We start from the raw sequence: 13,643 nt of genomic DNA on the forward strand, positions 1-13,643 counted from the left end.
AGATGTAGTGAAAAGAAGGGCCATCTGTACCCCAATGTTTCTTTTTTTTTTTTTAAAGATTTTATTTATTTGTCAGAGAGAGAGAGAGAGAGCGCACACTGGCAGACGGACGGAGGCAGAGGGAGAAGCAGGCTCCCTGCCGAGCAAGGAGCCCTATGTGGGACTCGATCCCAGGACGCTGGGGATCATGACCTGAGCCGAAGGCAGCTGCTTAACCAACTGAGCCACCCAGGCATCCCTGTACCCCAATGTTTATATAGCAGCAATGGCCACGGTCGCCAAACTGTGGAAAGAACCAAGATGCCCTTCAACAGACGAATGGATAAGGAAGATGTGGTCCATATACACTATGGAGTATTATGCCTCCATCAGAAAGGATGAATACCCAACTTTTGTAGCAACATGGACGGGACTGGAAGAGATTATGCTGAGCGAAATACGTCAAGCAGAGAGAGTCAAGTATCATATGGTTTCACTTATTTGTGGAGCATAACAAATAACATGGAGGACATAGGGAGGTGGAGAGGAGATGGGAGTTGAGGGAATTTGGAAGGGGAGGTGAACCATGAGAGACTTTGGACTCTGAAAAACAACCTGAGGGTTTTGAAGGGGGGGGTGGGTGGAGGTTGGGGGAGCCAGGTGGTGGGTATTAAGGAGGGCACGTATTGCGTGGAGCACTGGGTGTGGTGTAAAAACAATGAATTCTGTTATGCTGAAAAGAAATTTAAAAAAAAAAAGAGAGAGGGTGGTTGTAGTTCAGCTAGAGTCCTCTATCTTCTAATGCACTGTGTCCCCACAGAAGTGCCTGTTGTAGTTGTTCTTGATTGTTCTGCATTCTAAGTAGGGAATTCCTGAGGGTAGTTGAGAGCAAGGATAAAGTAAGATAGATGGTGATTCTGGGGCAGGCAGTGGGGCGGTCGGGAGAGAAGAAAGGGACACTGTTAGAAACTGAGTTGGGTCCCCCTCCCTCCTTAATTCAATATGACTGGTGTCCTTAAAAGAAGGTAGAACATGTGACTCTTGATCTTGAGTTTGTGAGTTCAAGCCCCACATTGAGTGTAGGGTTGACTTTAAAAAAAAAAGTGATACCAAGAAGAGAAGAGACACATACACATAGAGGCAAGATGATGTGAAGACAGAAAAGGCCCTGTAACAATAGACGGATATCAGAGTGACGCTGCCACCAGCCAGGGAGTCCTGGAACCACCAGAAGCTGCAGCAGGCAAGGCAGGATCCTCCCCTAGAAAGGAGCACTCATGGCTCTGCTGACACCTTGAATTCGAACTTCCACCTTCCAGAACTGTAAGAGAATCCATTTTTATTGTGTGAAGCCACCCAGCTTGTTACACAATGCTATGGCAGTCTTAAGCTAAGGCCTATGGGCACTAGGAGGGAAAATGAAGTAATACCAAAGCTAAATTTCTTCTGCTTTATAGTTTTGGTTACAGCTGGCCTTGCTGTAACCCTCCCTTTTGATTCAATGTAGTTAAGAAACCACAGTTGAACCCTGAGACTCCTCAGAGATGTGAGGAAGCATCTGGGCTCAGTAACAGTCCTGGAGAATGGTCTTAACCTAAACAATTGTGTTAACATTTCTCTTTCACTTGTGTGACTTGCTGAGACAGGCTGAGAAAATCATGAGCAATGTCCCTTGAGTTCAGGCTTTCAGATGCCTAAGTCAGTGAGAATAATGGGTCAGTCAGGCTCAGGGAGAGAAGTTGGCGTGACTCGGTTTGAGATTTCAGAAGATGATACACAGTGATGACTCAGCACTTTTATTTCTAAGCTGTAAGCAAACATCATCTTTTTTCTTTACTGCGATCCTTTGCATTGTTCTACAGGACAGGAGTCTTACCATGGGAACAATGGCTAAGTAAGGGGAAGTCACTGGGTTTGGTGCTAGGAAGCCCCACAGGTGTTAGCCCATCTCAGAAAATCATCTGCAAAGAAGCGAAAGCCGGGGCATCTTAATCCATTAGAGCAAAAGGCATGTGTGTTTACCACAGCAGGCCCCAAGTTGAGACCCTTTGAAGGGGCCTGTTCACGTGGAAGTGTTGTTCAAACACCTGGGGTGGGTATGTGAGTTTCAGGCTCCACCGTGGTCTGTCAAGATGAGGTCAGATGTGGTGGCGGTTATAGAGATATGATGGGTACAAGCCATCATAATGCCACTGGCGCCACTGCTCGATAGCTTCCCGGCTTCTCTCTTCTTGTTCTGGGTAACAGAGATAAAATTGTCATGTTAGCATGGAGAGGACTGTGATCTGAGGAGAGCCACCAAGCTCTTGGCAGCCATCTATCCAAACTACCTACCCTGTAGGTACTACTACCTACTCAGACAGAATGTCTGAGTTAAAAGACCTGACAGAATGCTGGGTCACTTTGGGTGCCAAGCCCAGTCAGGAGACAGAGCTGGTAGCCAGTAGAGTCAAGATCAAGACCTATGTCCCAGCCTGTGCTCTTTCCCTTACACAGCCCGCAAAGCGGGGAGAGGTAACAACAAAAAATGAAGCACAAAGAGAACAGAACAGTAACGAAAAGAGACAACAGACTTTATGGTTAAAAAATGACATCATGGAAGGAAATAACTGTCAACTTCAAGTGATGGCATTATGAGTAATTTTTTCTCAGGCTTTAAAAGTAAAATTATGTTTTAAGAACTATCCAGAAAGGGAGTGGGTTAAGCAAAGTGGAGTGAAGTTTGATAATCGTTGATTCTGGATGGTGGTTATATGGGGGTTCACTGAACTTTATACTTTTCCATGTGTTTGAAATTTTTCCAAGTAAAAGGGTAAAAAGAACAGAAGGGAGTTTTTAGTAAGAAAGTCTTGATTCTGCTGTCTTTAATCAGACATGTCTCTGAGTAACAACTTTGTTCAATTGTAGGATTACGCCCCTGATGCCAAGTCCACACTGCTTGTTTTTGTTAAGGACGATAAAAGCACTAGCAGATTTTGCAAGTCCCTCAGTGTATAAAAAGGCAACCATAAGACTCCTCAAAAGGTAAACAGCATTACCACATAACCCAACAATTCCACTCCCATATATATATACCTAAGAGAAGTGAAAACAGGGACAAATGAATGGACAAACAAAAAGTTATACAAATACGCACACATACATATGTATTACTCAGTCATAAAAAGGAATGAAGTTCTAATAACATGCTACAGCATGTGTGAAACTTGAAACACGCTCAGTGTTTATGTGTCTATGCCAGACACAAAGAGACGTGTACCGTGTGATTCCACTTCTATAAAATACCTAGATCAGACAAATTGGTAGAGAACAAAATGTACTAGAGGTGAGCAGGGACTGTGGGCAATGGGGAATTAACTGTTGCATAATGGGTAGAGTTCTTCTCTGAGGTGATGCAAGGGTTCTAGGAATCCATAGTCTTGCTGGTGGCACAACAGTGTGAACGAGCCAAATGTCATTGACTTGTCCACTTAAAAGTGGTGATGATGGCAGATTTTATGTAAATTTTACCACAGTTTTTAAGTATTTGTGGAAAATGTTGGGAGGATAGGAAGTTCTCACAGAAAAAAATGGTATCAAGGATTCAGACCCCCGAAAGTTGTACTTTTTTTTTTTTCTTCCAAATGTGGGCTTCACCACCAAAAAGCCTGTGAACCTGACTTTGGTGCTAGTGAACCTCATTCTCTGGAGCACTGGGCGAACAGGACAACCTGGTAACATCAGGATGCAGAGAAAATGTGTGTCTGTCTGGTCCTTAGCCCCCTTGAGAGCAGATGCCCTCGACAAGAAGGACCCCTTGTTACAGCTGGGTATTCAGGCATCATGGCTGCTGTGTATGTTTCCTTCCTCTGTGAGCTTGGAGTCGGTGCTACCCTTGATGCTGGAAATTGCCTTTGGGACTTAGTACCCCAGGACAGTCTGGAGCTTAGAGTCAGGCCCCGGCTGGAGCTTTGGGTCTTCTGATCTTTCTCAGGCCAGATAGATCGGCTACTCTTTGCCAATCTTGAGAGCATGATTTTGGCATAGGAATTGATTTTATTTCTCTAGGTCATGCCGCTTTCTTCATATACCATTTCACTTAGACAAAGGGAAGTTCTCCCTGGCAAAGGCCCAAACAGCGTGGCTTTTGTGTAAGAGACCACCTGTGGCTGAGCATGTTTAGCCAAGCCAGGTGTCATGTGGCCAAGCCCAGATGGGCTGACCCAGGCTTCTGGCTTTTTTTTTTTTTTAATATTTTTTTTAATTTTTTATTTATTTGACAGACAGAGATCACAAGTAGGCAGACAGGCAGGCAGAGAGAGGGGAGGGGGAGAAGCAGACTCCCTGCTGAGCAGAGAGCCCGATGCAGGGCTCGATCACAGAACCCTGGGATCATGACCTGAGCCGAAGGCAGAGGCTCTAACCCACTGAGCCACCCAGGTGCCCCGGCTTCTGGCTTTGAAGGTGAAGCAGACTTTGGCTCCCACACAGACCTCAGGGGTAGGGGCTCAACACACTGTTTATCCTGACACTTCCAGACTCAGAACTCAAAGGCATAAAGGCATCTTTGCCTCATCAAACTAGGGGTTTTGAGTAGAGAAATAGCCAGGAGCCACAGCTCTCCCAGAACAGCTCCGGTGTCCCGGATGGGCTGATGGGTCTGCAAGATTGGCTTCTCAAGCTCTCGGGAAGGTCACCTGCCTGAACTTACGCCTTCGGAAATCCTAGGCCTTTCATTTATCCACAGTCATTCCTTAGCATTTGTTTTTAAGGGGTGGGGACAAACCTGCAGCTGCTGCCATTTATTCTGAGAATAGGTGACATGGTCAGATGAAAAACAGCCAATCAAAAAACAGGGTCCTGACTGAGGAGTGTGTGGGGGCATCAGAGAAGGACTGAATGTGCTGCCCTGGAGGAGAGGTTTCAACATCCGGCTACCACAATTGATGCTGCCGCTCAGAGGGGTCAGAGGTGAGGGCAGAGGAGGAGAATTGAAATATGTTTCACATCAACATTTACCCTCTGGCAGGCTGGACCTGCTCCACCTCTGCCTCCTTTCTTTATCCAGCTGCGGGGGCACTGGGACAGGGAGGGCATGCTCTCCTTATCTCACTCCTCACTCCATCCCACTGCAGGGACTAATTCCCAGATGGAAGAAGGTCCCCCAAGACCTCCATACATCCGATCATCCTTCATTTGTAAGAACACTTCTTGGCTGGCAAACACCTTGGTTCAAATCCCTGACTAGCCATGGCACCTTGGATATTCAGGCACCCTTTCTAAGCCTGAGTTTTTAAAACAAAAACAGAAATTTTTAAGACCCGAGAGGCTGGGTATAAGTGTTGGGTGGTTCAGAGCAGCGCCTGACAGAGCCGGTGCTCAACCAGTGACAATAGCTCCAGTGTTACAACTCCTGTAGGCCTGTGGCCTGGCCAGGGGTCTTCATCTCTGTGGGCAAGGCCTCAGCCCCCCCCCCCCATTGCTATCTCTCTGGCTTTGGTAGAGGACTGGTCATCCCTTGAGTGCTGGCCCCTCACCCTAATTCATTGTGAAAGGGAGAACAGTGAGTGTTCTCCAACCAGATGCTAGGTATGGGGACTAGAAACATTTACAAATGCTCAAAATAAAGTCCTATTATTAATACAGTGAGCTAACAAAACAAAAAAACCCTGAAGGAATTTTTCAGGCCACATACTCATATTTTAAATGCCTCTCCCCAAAGTGTCCACCAAGGTAAACAACTGTCCAACAGAAATAATTTGCCTCTGAGTTACAACATCCTAGCACTACCCCCCAGGATGTTCCCTGGAAAGCTTGATTTGGTGGGGTCCAAGCCCACCACCTGTTTGCAGGGCTCAGGTGCCACCTGTGAGCCAGTGGGCATGACCTGCAACCCCTGAGTACCTGGTGATTTTATCCTGTTCTCAAGAGAAGCCCTCAGAGAATGTTACCTCCCAAATCAACCAGAGCGTACAAGCCAGGAGGCTCATGACATCAGAATGAAGATCATGGACTTTCTCTAGCAAAGGTCACCTAAACTGGGGCCTTTTGTCCAAGCTTATATACATTCGGGAGCTTGCCCAGGAACATTTCCTTCTGGAAGTGTGGGGGAAAGACCAAACAGAAATAAACATAAATATACACTCTAGCCTGCTAGCCTCAGCCCTAATAAGTATTTCTATGGGATTTTGGTCTGAGTGACACTTGAGGACACTTAATTGATGCAAAGTGCCATCCCATGCCGTGGAGTCTGGTTCAAAAACAGCACCTCCCTCTGCCCCGGCCCAAGCCCACACCCAGCTCTCACCTCTGAGGCCTTGGTGAAATCAACATTGCCTGAGCAGGGCCAGGAGCCTTATCTGCCCTAGGGCTGAGGCAGGGAATCAAGTGTGTCCTTTGCTGGCAAGAGACGCTGACACAAAGCCGAGGCTTAGGAAAGTCAAGAGCAGTTGCGCAAAGCCTATAAAACTTAGATCGTGCCCAACACTGGGTGAGTTGCTTTCTGAGGTCAGATTTCCTGATTTGGTTACAACAGTCAGATAAGATACTAATTATAGGGGTGCCTGGGTGGCTTAGACATTTAGTAAGCGTCTGTCTTTGGCTCAGGTCATAATCCCAGGGTCCTGGGATCAAGCCCCACATCAGGCTCTCTGCTTGGGAGGAGCCTGCTGCTCCCCCCTGCTTGTGCTCTTTCTCTGCCAAATAAGTAAGTTAAATCTTTAAAAAAAAAAAAAAAAGATACTGATGATAGTGAATAGGTGAATGGAAGCCAGAATGAGTAGTTCCTAGAGCTGTTTTGTTGCTATGAATCCAGGGGAGTTGAAAGTGAGTTTGAAATCTTTCCAACACACCTGTAACCAGAGCTAACCCACTAGCATAGGCACTAAGACAGGGAACACAGGCCACTACCTCAGTCCCCAAGTGGGAGAAGATATGATCAGCCAAAAATTCCCCGAGCCAGTGGAAATCTAGGTGTTATGTCCTCTTCTATTCTTCCTCAAGTTCTGTAGCCATTTGTGTGACTTTCTTCCTTCAGGACTCCAGTAGATGTGAACTGAGGAAAGAGCCTCTCTTACCACTCCCTCTTCTAATTCAAATTTAGGGAAAAGTGGAAGCAACTTTTTATTTTCCCCCAAAGGCCCACTTCCCCGAAGACACTGGCTGAAGAGCTCTTACCATCATTTTGCTCCTCCACGAAGTTCTCAAACTCGTTCCTTTGTTCCTCATAATATTCTCTCCGCAGCTCGTCAGCCCGCAGCTTCTGTCTGTTCTCCGCTGGGAAATGGCAAGAAGCAAGATTTGCCTCCAAGAATGGGGGCAGAGGCATGCATTTAGGGGAACAGGAACACTGATCATTTGGCCTGAGAAACTTGAACCTGGTGGGGAGAGGTGGTTTGGGGGGCTTCACGAAGACGGTTTACTCCTGGCACAGACTTTAAAACTTGAAGGAACCAGGAACTCACCCCATCCAAGCACCATGTTTTGCAAATGAGAAAAGCAGTTTAGCTTCACTCATAAAATTAGTGGTGTATCTGAGTATACTAGGTTAGTTAGAAACTAGAAATCCAATGATTAGAAATGAATTCTAGGAGGAATAATGAACTTAAAGTTTATTTCACACTGGGGACGCCTGGGTGGTTCAGTCAGTCAAGCATCTGCCTTTGGCTCAGGTCATGATCTGAGGGTCCTGGGATCAAGTTCCACCTTGGGCTCCAAGCTCCCGTTGGGCTTCTCCCTCTCCCTTTGCCCCTCCCCTGCCCGTGTTTTTTCTCTCTCTCTCTCTCTCTCATGCACTCCCTCTCTCCAATAAATAAATAAAATCATTTTAAAACAGTAAAGTTAATTTCACGTTAATACCTTCAAGTCCATCTTTGAGCAGCTGTCACAGCCAAAATGTGTGCCACGAACAGATTAAAAAGGCAAGTAAGAAAGATTCTGTCCCTCTATTTTAGAGGCCTATAATCCTGATAAGGAGAAAAATACAAAAATGTCATACCCAGCAGAATGGCTGCTGTGATAGAAATGTATACAGGGCACAGTGATGTTGGGGATGATAAAATGAGGTAGGAAGATCTGAGAGGATCCTTGGTATCCATGTGTCCTTAGGCTGTTCCTTCCCTTTGTGTGGGCTGGCCTTAATGACTCTTCTAATGAACAGAAGTTGGCAGACATAATGGAATGTGGTTTTCTTCTTGGGCATCTCGTTCTGAGCAAAGCCAGCTACCATGTTGTAAGTGGTCTTATGGAGAGGCCCACTCATGGCAAGGAACTGGTGGCCTTGACGGATAGTCAGCAAGGCATTGAGGCTTGTTTGAAGGCAGATCTTGCAGTTGGGCCTTGAGAGGACTATAGCCTGGGATAGGTGCTGAGCCTGAGGCCCCCACCTAAGGTATATCTGGACTGCTGAGCAACTTAGGAGACAGTAAATATGGTTTTAAGTTGCTAAATTTGGGGTCCATTGGCACACAGCAATAGGGAATTGGTGCAGAATATGAGATGATCAGGTAAACTTCCTGATGTTGAAGATACCGACTTACTTCTGGTATCCCTTATTTTGTAAAGCAATGCATTCTAGTAAAGTTGGCTATAAACTTTTTAAAAAGATTTTATTTATTAGAGAGAGAGAACAGGGAGAGGAGAAGAGCGAAAGGGAAAGAGAATCTCAAGCAGAATCTACGCTGAGCATGGAGCCTGATGTGGGGATTGATCTCATGACCCTGACCATGACCTTGAGCTGAAACCAAGAGTTGGACATGGTAACATTGGGGTGTATACCTCTGTGGTCAGAAGAAATACCCCCAGTGATAAGTGAAAACTGTCACCAAGAACGTATAAATATGGTGACCATTCCTTGGCAAAGCCCCCGGCAACACCTTGAGCCCCAGTGGGAATCACCTCTGTCCCCTCACCCCGCCCAAACACCACATCACACTTCACCAGTAGGTGCAGCTGATCCTCACTTGCTTCAATTTAGCCTGGAAAAAATCTTTCTAGATTGGGAGATCTTTTGGTGTAAAATAGTTTCCAGGTTCATCTATTTCTACCCTTAAAACTTGACCTCTTTGGTATGGGAGCTCTGGTCGTCTGAAGGAAATTATTGAAAACTCTTAGTATCAAGATAATTGCTTTTCAACTGGACAAATCCACAACAGCAGGAAGGCCATGTCTGGTGCAGGAAGAACTGTCCCTCAAGGACACCTCACACTCCTCTGGTATGATCACATCAGAGGGGAGACCGAGGCGCCGTTGTGTCCATCAGCTTAGCTGTGCAGGAGGAAGTCAGGAGACCAGTGATGATGGAACAGAGAAAGTGAGGAAGCCATTGGGTTCCTGCCCCACCCCGTATTACAGTGGTGCTAGGACAAACAACAGAGCGTTTCTTTGTGCAATAATTAATACCATGAACCATCTGAAATGGTTGAAAGTTAAGGGGCCTACAATAATAAGTGAATTAATTAAATACTTGTTACTTATATTATATTATTTTATTTAACTCAGAGTAAAAAAATCCGAGTTCTGTGAATTGGTCTCAGTGCAGATTTCTTAGGTAAATCCCACGCCTTTCCCACACTATGTCTTTACCGATATAGTTGTAGGACTCTTGAGTCTGGCAGAAGGAATTTGTTCTCCATTCCTTCCCCCACACTTACCCCCCTTGCCCCATATCCACACATTTCTTAGGAGGGAATTGAGGCTCAGAGAGATTCAGTGACCTAATAAAAGTCACACAGTTGGTCAAGACATAGCTTGGGACAAACCAGAGCCCACACTCACTACTTGGCCCAGAACACACCTTTCGCCTTACCATCCCCCTTATGACCCACCCTGAGCTCCAATGTTGCTCCAGGTCCCAGAAACCCCATGGGGATGGGAGAGAAAGGGGTTTGGAGTGTAGGAAGCAAGTGCTTAATGAGCCATCACCAATTCCTAAAGAAGCATCTTCCATTTCTATGGACTTCAAAAAAGAAGCCGTCTTCCCAAATTGCCTTTCTAGGGGTACGACAAATGGGACCCTTGACTCAGCAGGGGCTAGGAACAATTTAAGTGTTCGGACAAAATGCCACGCCGACACCGTGCGTCGTGTACATCCCTTCTCAGGTTCTGTATTTCATTCTGAGTGCCTCCTGTCGTCCTAACGGAACCTCCTGCATCTTCACCCTGAAGCTTAGAGATGTCAGGTGCCTGTTTCCTGGTTCCAGATTCCAGCCTATCTGTGTCACTTGCCTTTTACCCAGCCTGAGACATAACTGAGCATTGTTCTCCTGTCCATGCACGGGACTCACCCAGGGGACAGCAGGTGACCTCAGGCGCATCCTAAAGTCCTCACCAAGCTGTCCCGGACCCCCACGACTGACACACACAGCTTCTGTTTGAGGAGGGACCTCTGGCTTCATCACACTCCTTGTGGTTCTGAATCAGCTTATGAGGATGGAAACTACTCTCCTCTCCCACAAGAAGAGGCCGCTTCTCTGATTTCCATCAAGAACTGCCCGGCCTTCATCATAGCCCTTCCTGTGTTTCTGGATGTTTGCTAACTTCTAAATCTCAAGTTGGGTGAGGCCTGGAGATTTTCCCAGTGTGATTCGTACTTATCCATTTGGTTGGGGGCTGGGGGAAAGGAATTTCATCTCCACACATTTTCATCATTTGAAAACAGTCCTGTTATTTTTACTGAGCAAGTAAGCCTTGCTGAGCGTGCCAAGGGACACAAAGAGTTTATTCAGACACACGCGCAAGTAATGAATCAAGCCACAGACTCAGAGACAGAGCTCAGAGTCCTTGGAAGAATCTAGTTCAAGGGCAAAAAACTCAGATGCCTTCAAGGGTCAGCAGGTCATGGAAATGAGGGTCCCTGCCAGGCAGGGGATGCCAGGGCCTACTTCAGACTGAGAGGGAGACACACTTCCAAGCTCAAAAGCCTTCCAGAGGCATTGGAAACCAAAATCAAAAATGAAAACAAAAACCACTACTGGCTGAATACTACAATTTCAGGGGCTTATAAATAAGGAAACTTGGGGCTAAGGAGAGGAAGCTGTCACCAACTCCACAGTCCCAGTTCCCAATCCCAGGCGCCCTCTCCCCACCTCTAGTGCTGTTGGTAGCTGTTGTGCATGAAGTGCTGTCTGATACCCCCAGAAAGCACACACCTAGATACTGTGTTCCCTCTTGACTACAACCTATTTCTGCTTCTGTTTGAAACTTCCTGAAATTGGGAGGCATCTCAGTCTCTATTAAGTGCTTTCGATGTAGCACTGCCCCTTTTCATTCCTTACCCTGTAAGTGTAGTCCAAGATGTGACCTGCAGCTGAGGAAAAGTGGAATTCCTAATTCAGAGCCGCCATCACTTGGATGCCCAATGGCCTAGGTGGAGGCCCTCCTTGGTCCCCTTGTAGTCCCCACAGCCCAGCTGAACTGTGAGAAAGGAATGGGAGGGGCAAGCAAAAGGCAGACCTCCAGCAAACTTACCGTTGGCCTCGTCTTGGGATTTGGGGGACCGCTTGCCCCGCTTCTTGAGGAAATTGGAGGCATCTGATTCCTGCATGAAGATCTTCTGTTCCACATCTAAAACCCGAGAGAGGCCAGTCACAACCAACCCAGGCTTGCCAGGGCCACCGCAGTGGCTGGCCTACCGCCTTGCACCCTTGGGTGGCCCTTGCACTCACCTTCTTGGGCCTCTTGTCTTGCTACCTGCCGGGTACCCACTGACGCACCAGTTCCCTGCTGCAGCACTGTGGGAGAGCACAGGGTGAGGGACGCACTACCTCAAAGGGAGACCTCACCCAGAGCTGGGCTGGAACAGTCCTTCCCCACCACTGTGACTTGCCAGGCCCCAGTGTGGGTCCCTGGAACCCTCACATTCCAGCCCCAGAGCAGTCTCCCCAGGAAACCACCAAGTAAGCTGTTCTTTCTTTGTTGTGTTACAATACACACACACACACACACACACACACACACACACACACTCTCTCACACATACTCACCAGGCACAGCCCTCTTAACAGTAAACACCCCCTCTTTCTACCTGGACCAGCTGAACAGCCTCACCTAACACCAGTCCTCTCCATACTCACTGGTCAGGAGCAAAGCAGCTGAGAGACAGGAGGCCAGAAAGAGCTGTCTCCAGGCCATTTTTGGAAGGGCTGAGGCTCTGTTTGGGAACCACGGGACAGAGAGGGTTCTACAGACCCTGAAGCCAGCCACCAGATTCCTCACATCTGTGCCAGGCATGCCAGGAGGGAGGGAGGCAGGAGACCTGGATGCCCCTTGGGGGGGGGGGGCGTGGGAGGGGTCTCAGCTGCGGCTTCCATTGGCTGCTCCTCCTGGAGCACTGGAGATGTTTTTGGCGTCTGCAGACCTTTACAGAAGCAGAGCCTGTCGTTGTCCGGCCCCAGCTGAGACAGCTTTGGAGTGGCCTTTCCAGGATTCCGCACCCAAGGAGTTGCTGTTGGAATGCCCAGCCCGAGAGTCCGCGATTTGAAAGACTCAAAGAGATCCTGGCATCTGCTTCAGGGGAGGTGGGGACCCTAGTCCTAGAGGCTGAAGCCTGTTGGGGGAAGGGAGCGGGCCTCAGTGGGAGACTGACTGAGATATTAGGCAAGGAAGTACCAGAAAGCCTAGAAGACCCCCTCAGGTAACCCTCACATAGACACACAGGCTGTTACAACAGTAACCAGAGTGCCCCTCACTGTGACATATCCCCCAGCTGATGTTCACTGTAAAGCAAAACACAGACCTCTGTGGTGGGGTCCCAGTGCCCTTTCAAGACTGAGGAAAAGAGGCAGTCCGCCTTTCACTGCAGAGGGGAAACAGTGCACAGTGTGTGAAGAGCCCACAGCTGAGCATGTGTCTCTAGAAGGAGACAAAGGCACACCTCATGTAGGGGAGGAAGTGAGTTCCTAGAAGTGGGAACACCAACGGGATCAGAGCTCTGTGGGGCCATCAGAGTGTAGTCCCTTTGGAGATGTGTTCTTGACATTGTCATTTATTATGAACAATCCTCAACTCGTTGTTACTAGTTGAAGAATTGTACTTTGGACATTGCTTAGAGTTTTCTTAATGGCAACCATCACTAGACTTAGAGCACAGCCCACACCTACCTGAAGGTGTAGGGAAAGGAGGGGAACCCATGGGAGTCATGTCCCCGAGTTGTCTCATCAGTTAACTTCTCGGTCATGCCTGGCATGGCAAAGCTAAATGAGGCCATTTTGAGGAAATGCAGGCCATTTAATAATAACAGAACCCAGGAACATGGAGGGTGGGAGATAGGCAGGACAGAGGTCACAGGAAGGAGTTTGGTTTCCATCTTTGTGAGGCAGCCTAGTGTGTAGACTATAAACACAGACCCTGGCCAGGCGCCCTGGACTCAACCGCAGCTCTAGCCTTGGCAAGCTGCGTGGCCTTGGGCAAGTCACCTACCTCTCCATGCCTACTCCCCTCCTTTGTCATACATACTGATGTGACGATTGGAGGTAACACATCCAAAGTCAGAATGGTGCTTGATGTACATGGAGCATTGGATATGTTTTTGCTATCATGACACAGTCATGAACCATTGAATGATTTTGAGCAGACAAGTGACAAGAGGGTTTTTTTAGGAACACTATCATCCTAGTGATGTGGAGGGTGGGAGGAATTAAGCACTAGGACTTAGGGAAGGCTTTTGCATTAATCCAGGTGGGAGATGG

General features: G+C 47.6%; 1 protein-coding gene across 1 annotated transcript; it reads right to left on the minus strand.

The window, feature by feature from the left end:
* Positions 1–1,302: 1,302 nt before the first annotated feature.
* On the minus strand, positions 1,303–12,368 carry UCMA (upper zone of growth plate and cartilage matrix associated). Its single transcript, XM_080810492.1, has 5 exons — positions 12,030–12,368; positions 11,622–11,687; positions 11,425–11,520; positions 7,135–7,233; positions 1,303–2,215 (listed from the first exon to the last, which is right to left on the minus strand). Exons 1-5 carry the CDS (start codon positions 12,184–12,186, stop codon positions 2,118–2,120), a joined length of 516 nt encoding a protein of 171 aa, XP_080666618.1. The 5' UTR covers positions 12,187–12,368; the 3' UTR covers positions 1,303–2,117.
* Between the last annotated feature and the right edge of the window lie 1,275 nt (positions 12,369–13,643).

Source organism: Martes martes (assembly GCF_963455335.1).
Source record: "Martes martes genome assembly, chromosome: 8".
Lineage (NCBI taxonomy): Eukaryota > Metazoa > Chordata > Mammalia > Carnivora > Mustelidae > Martes > Martes martes.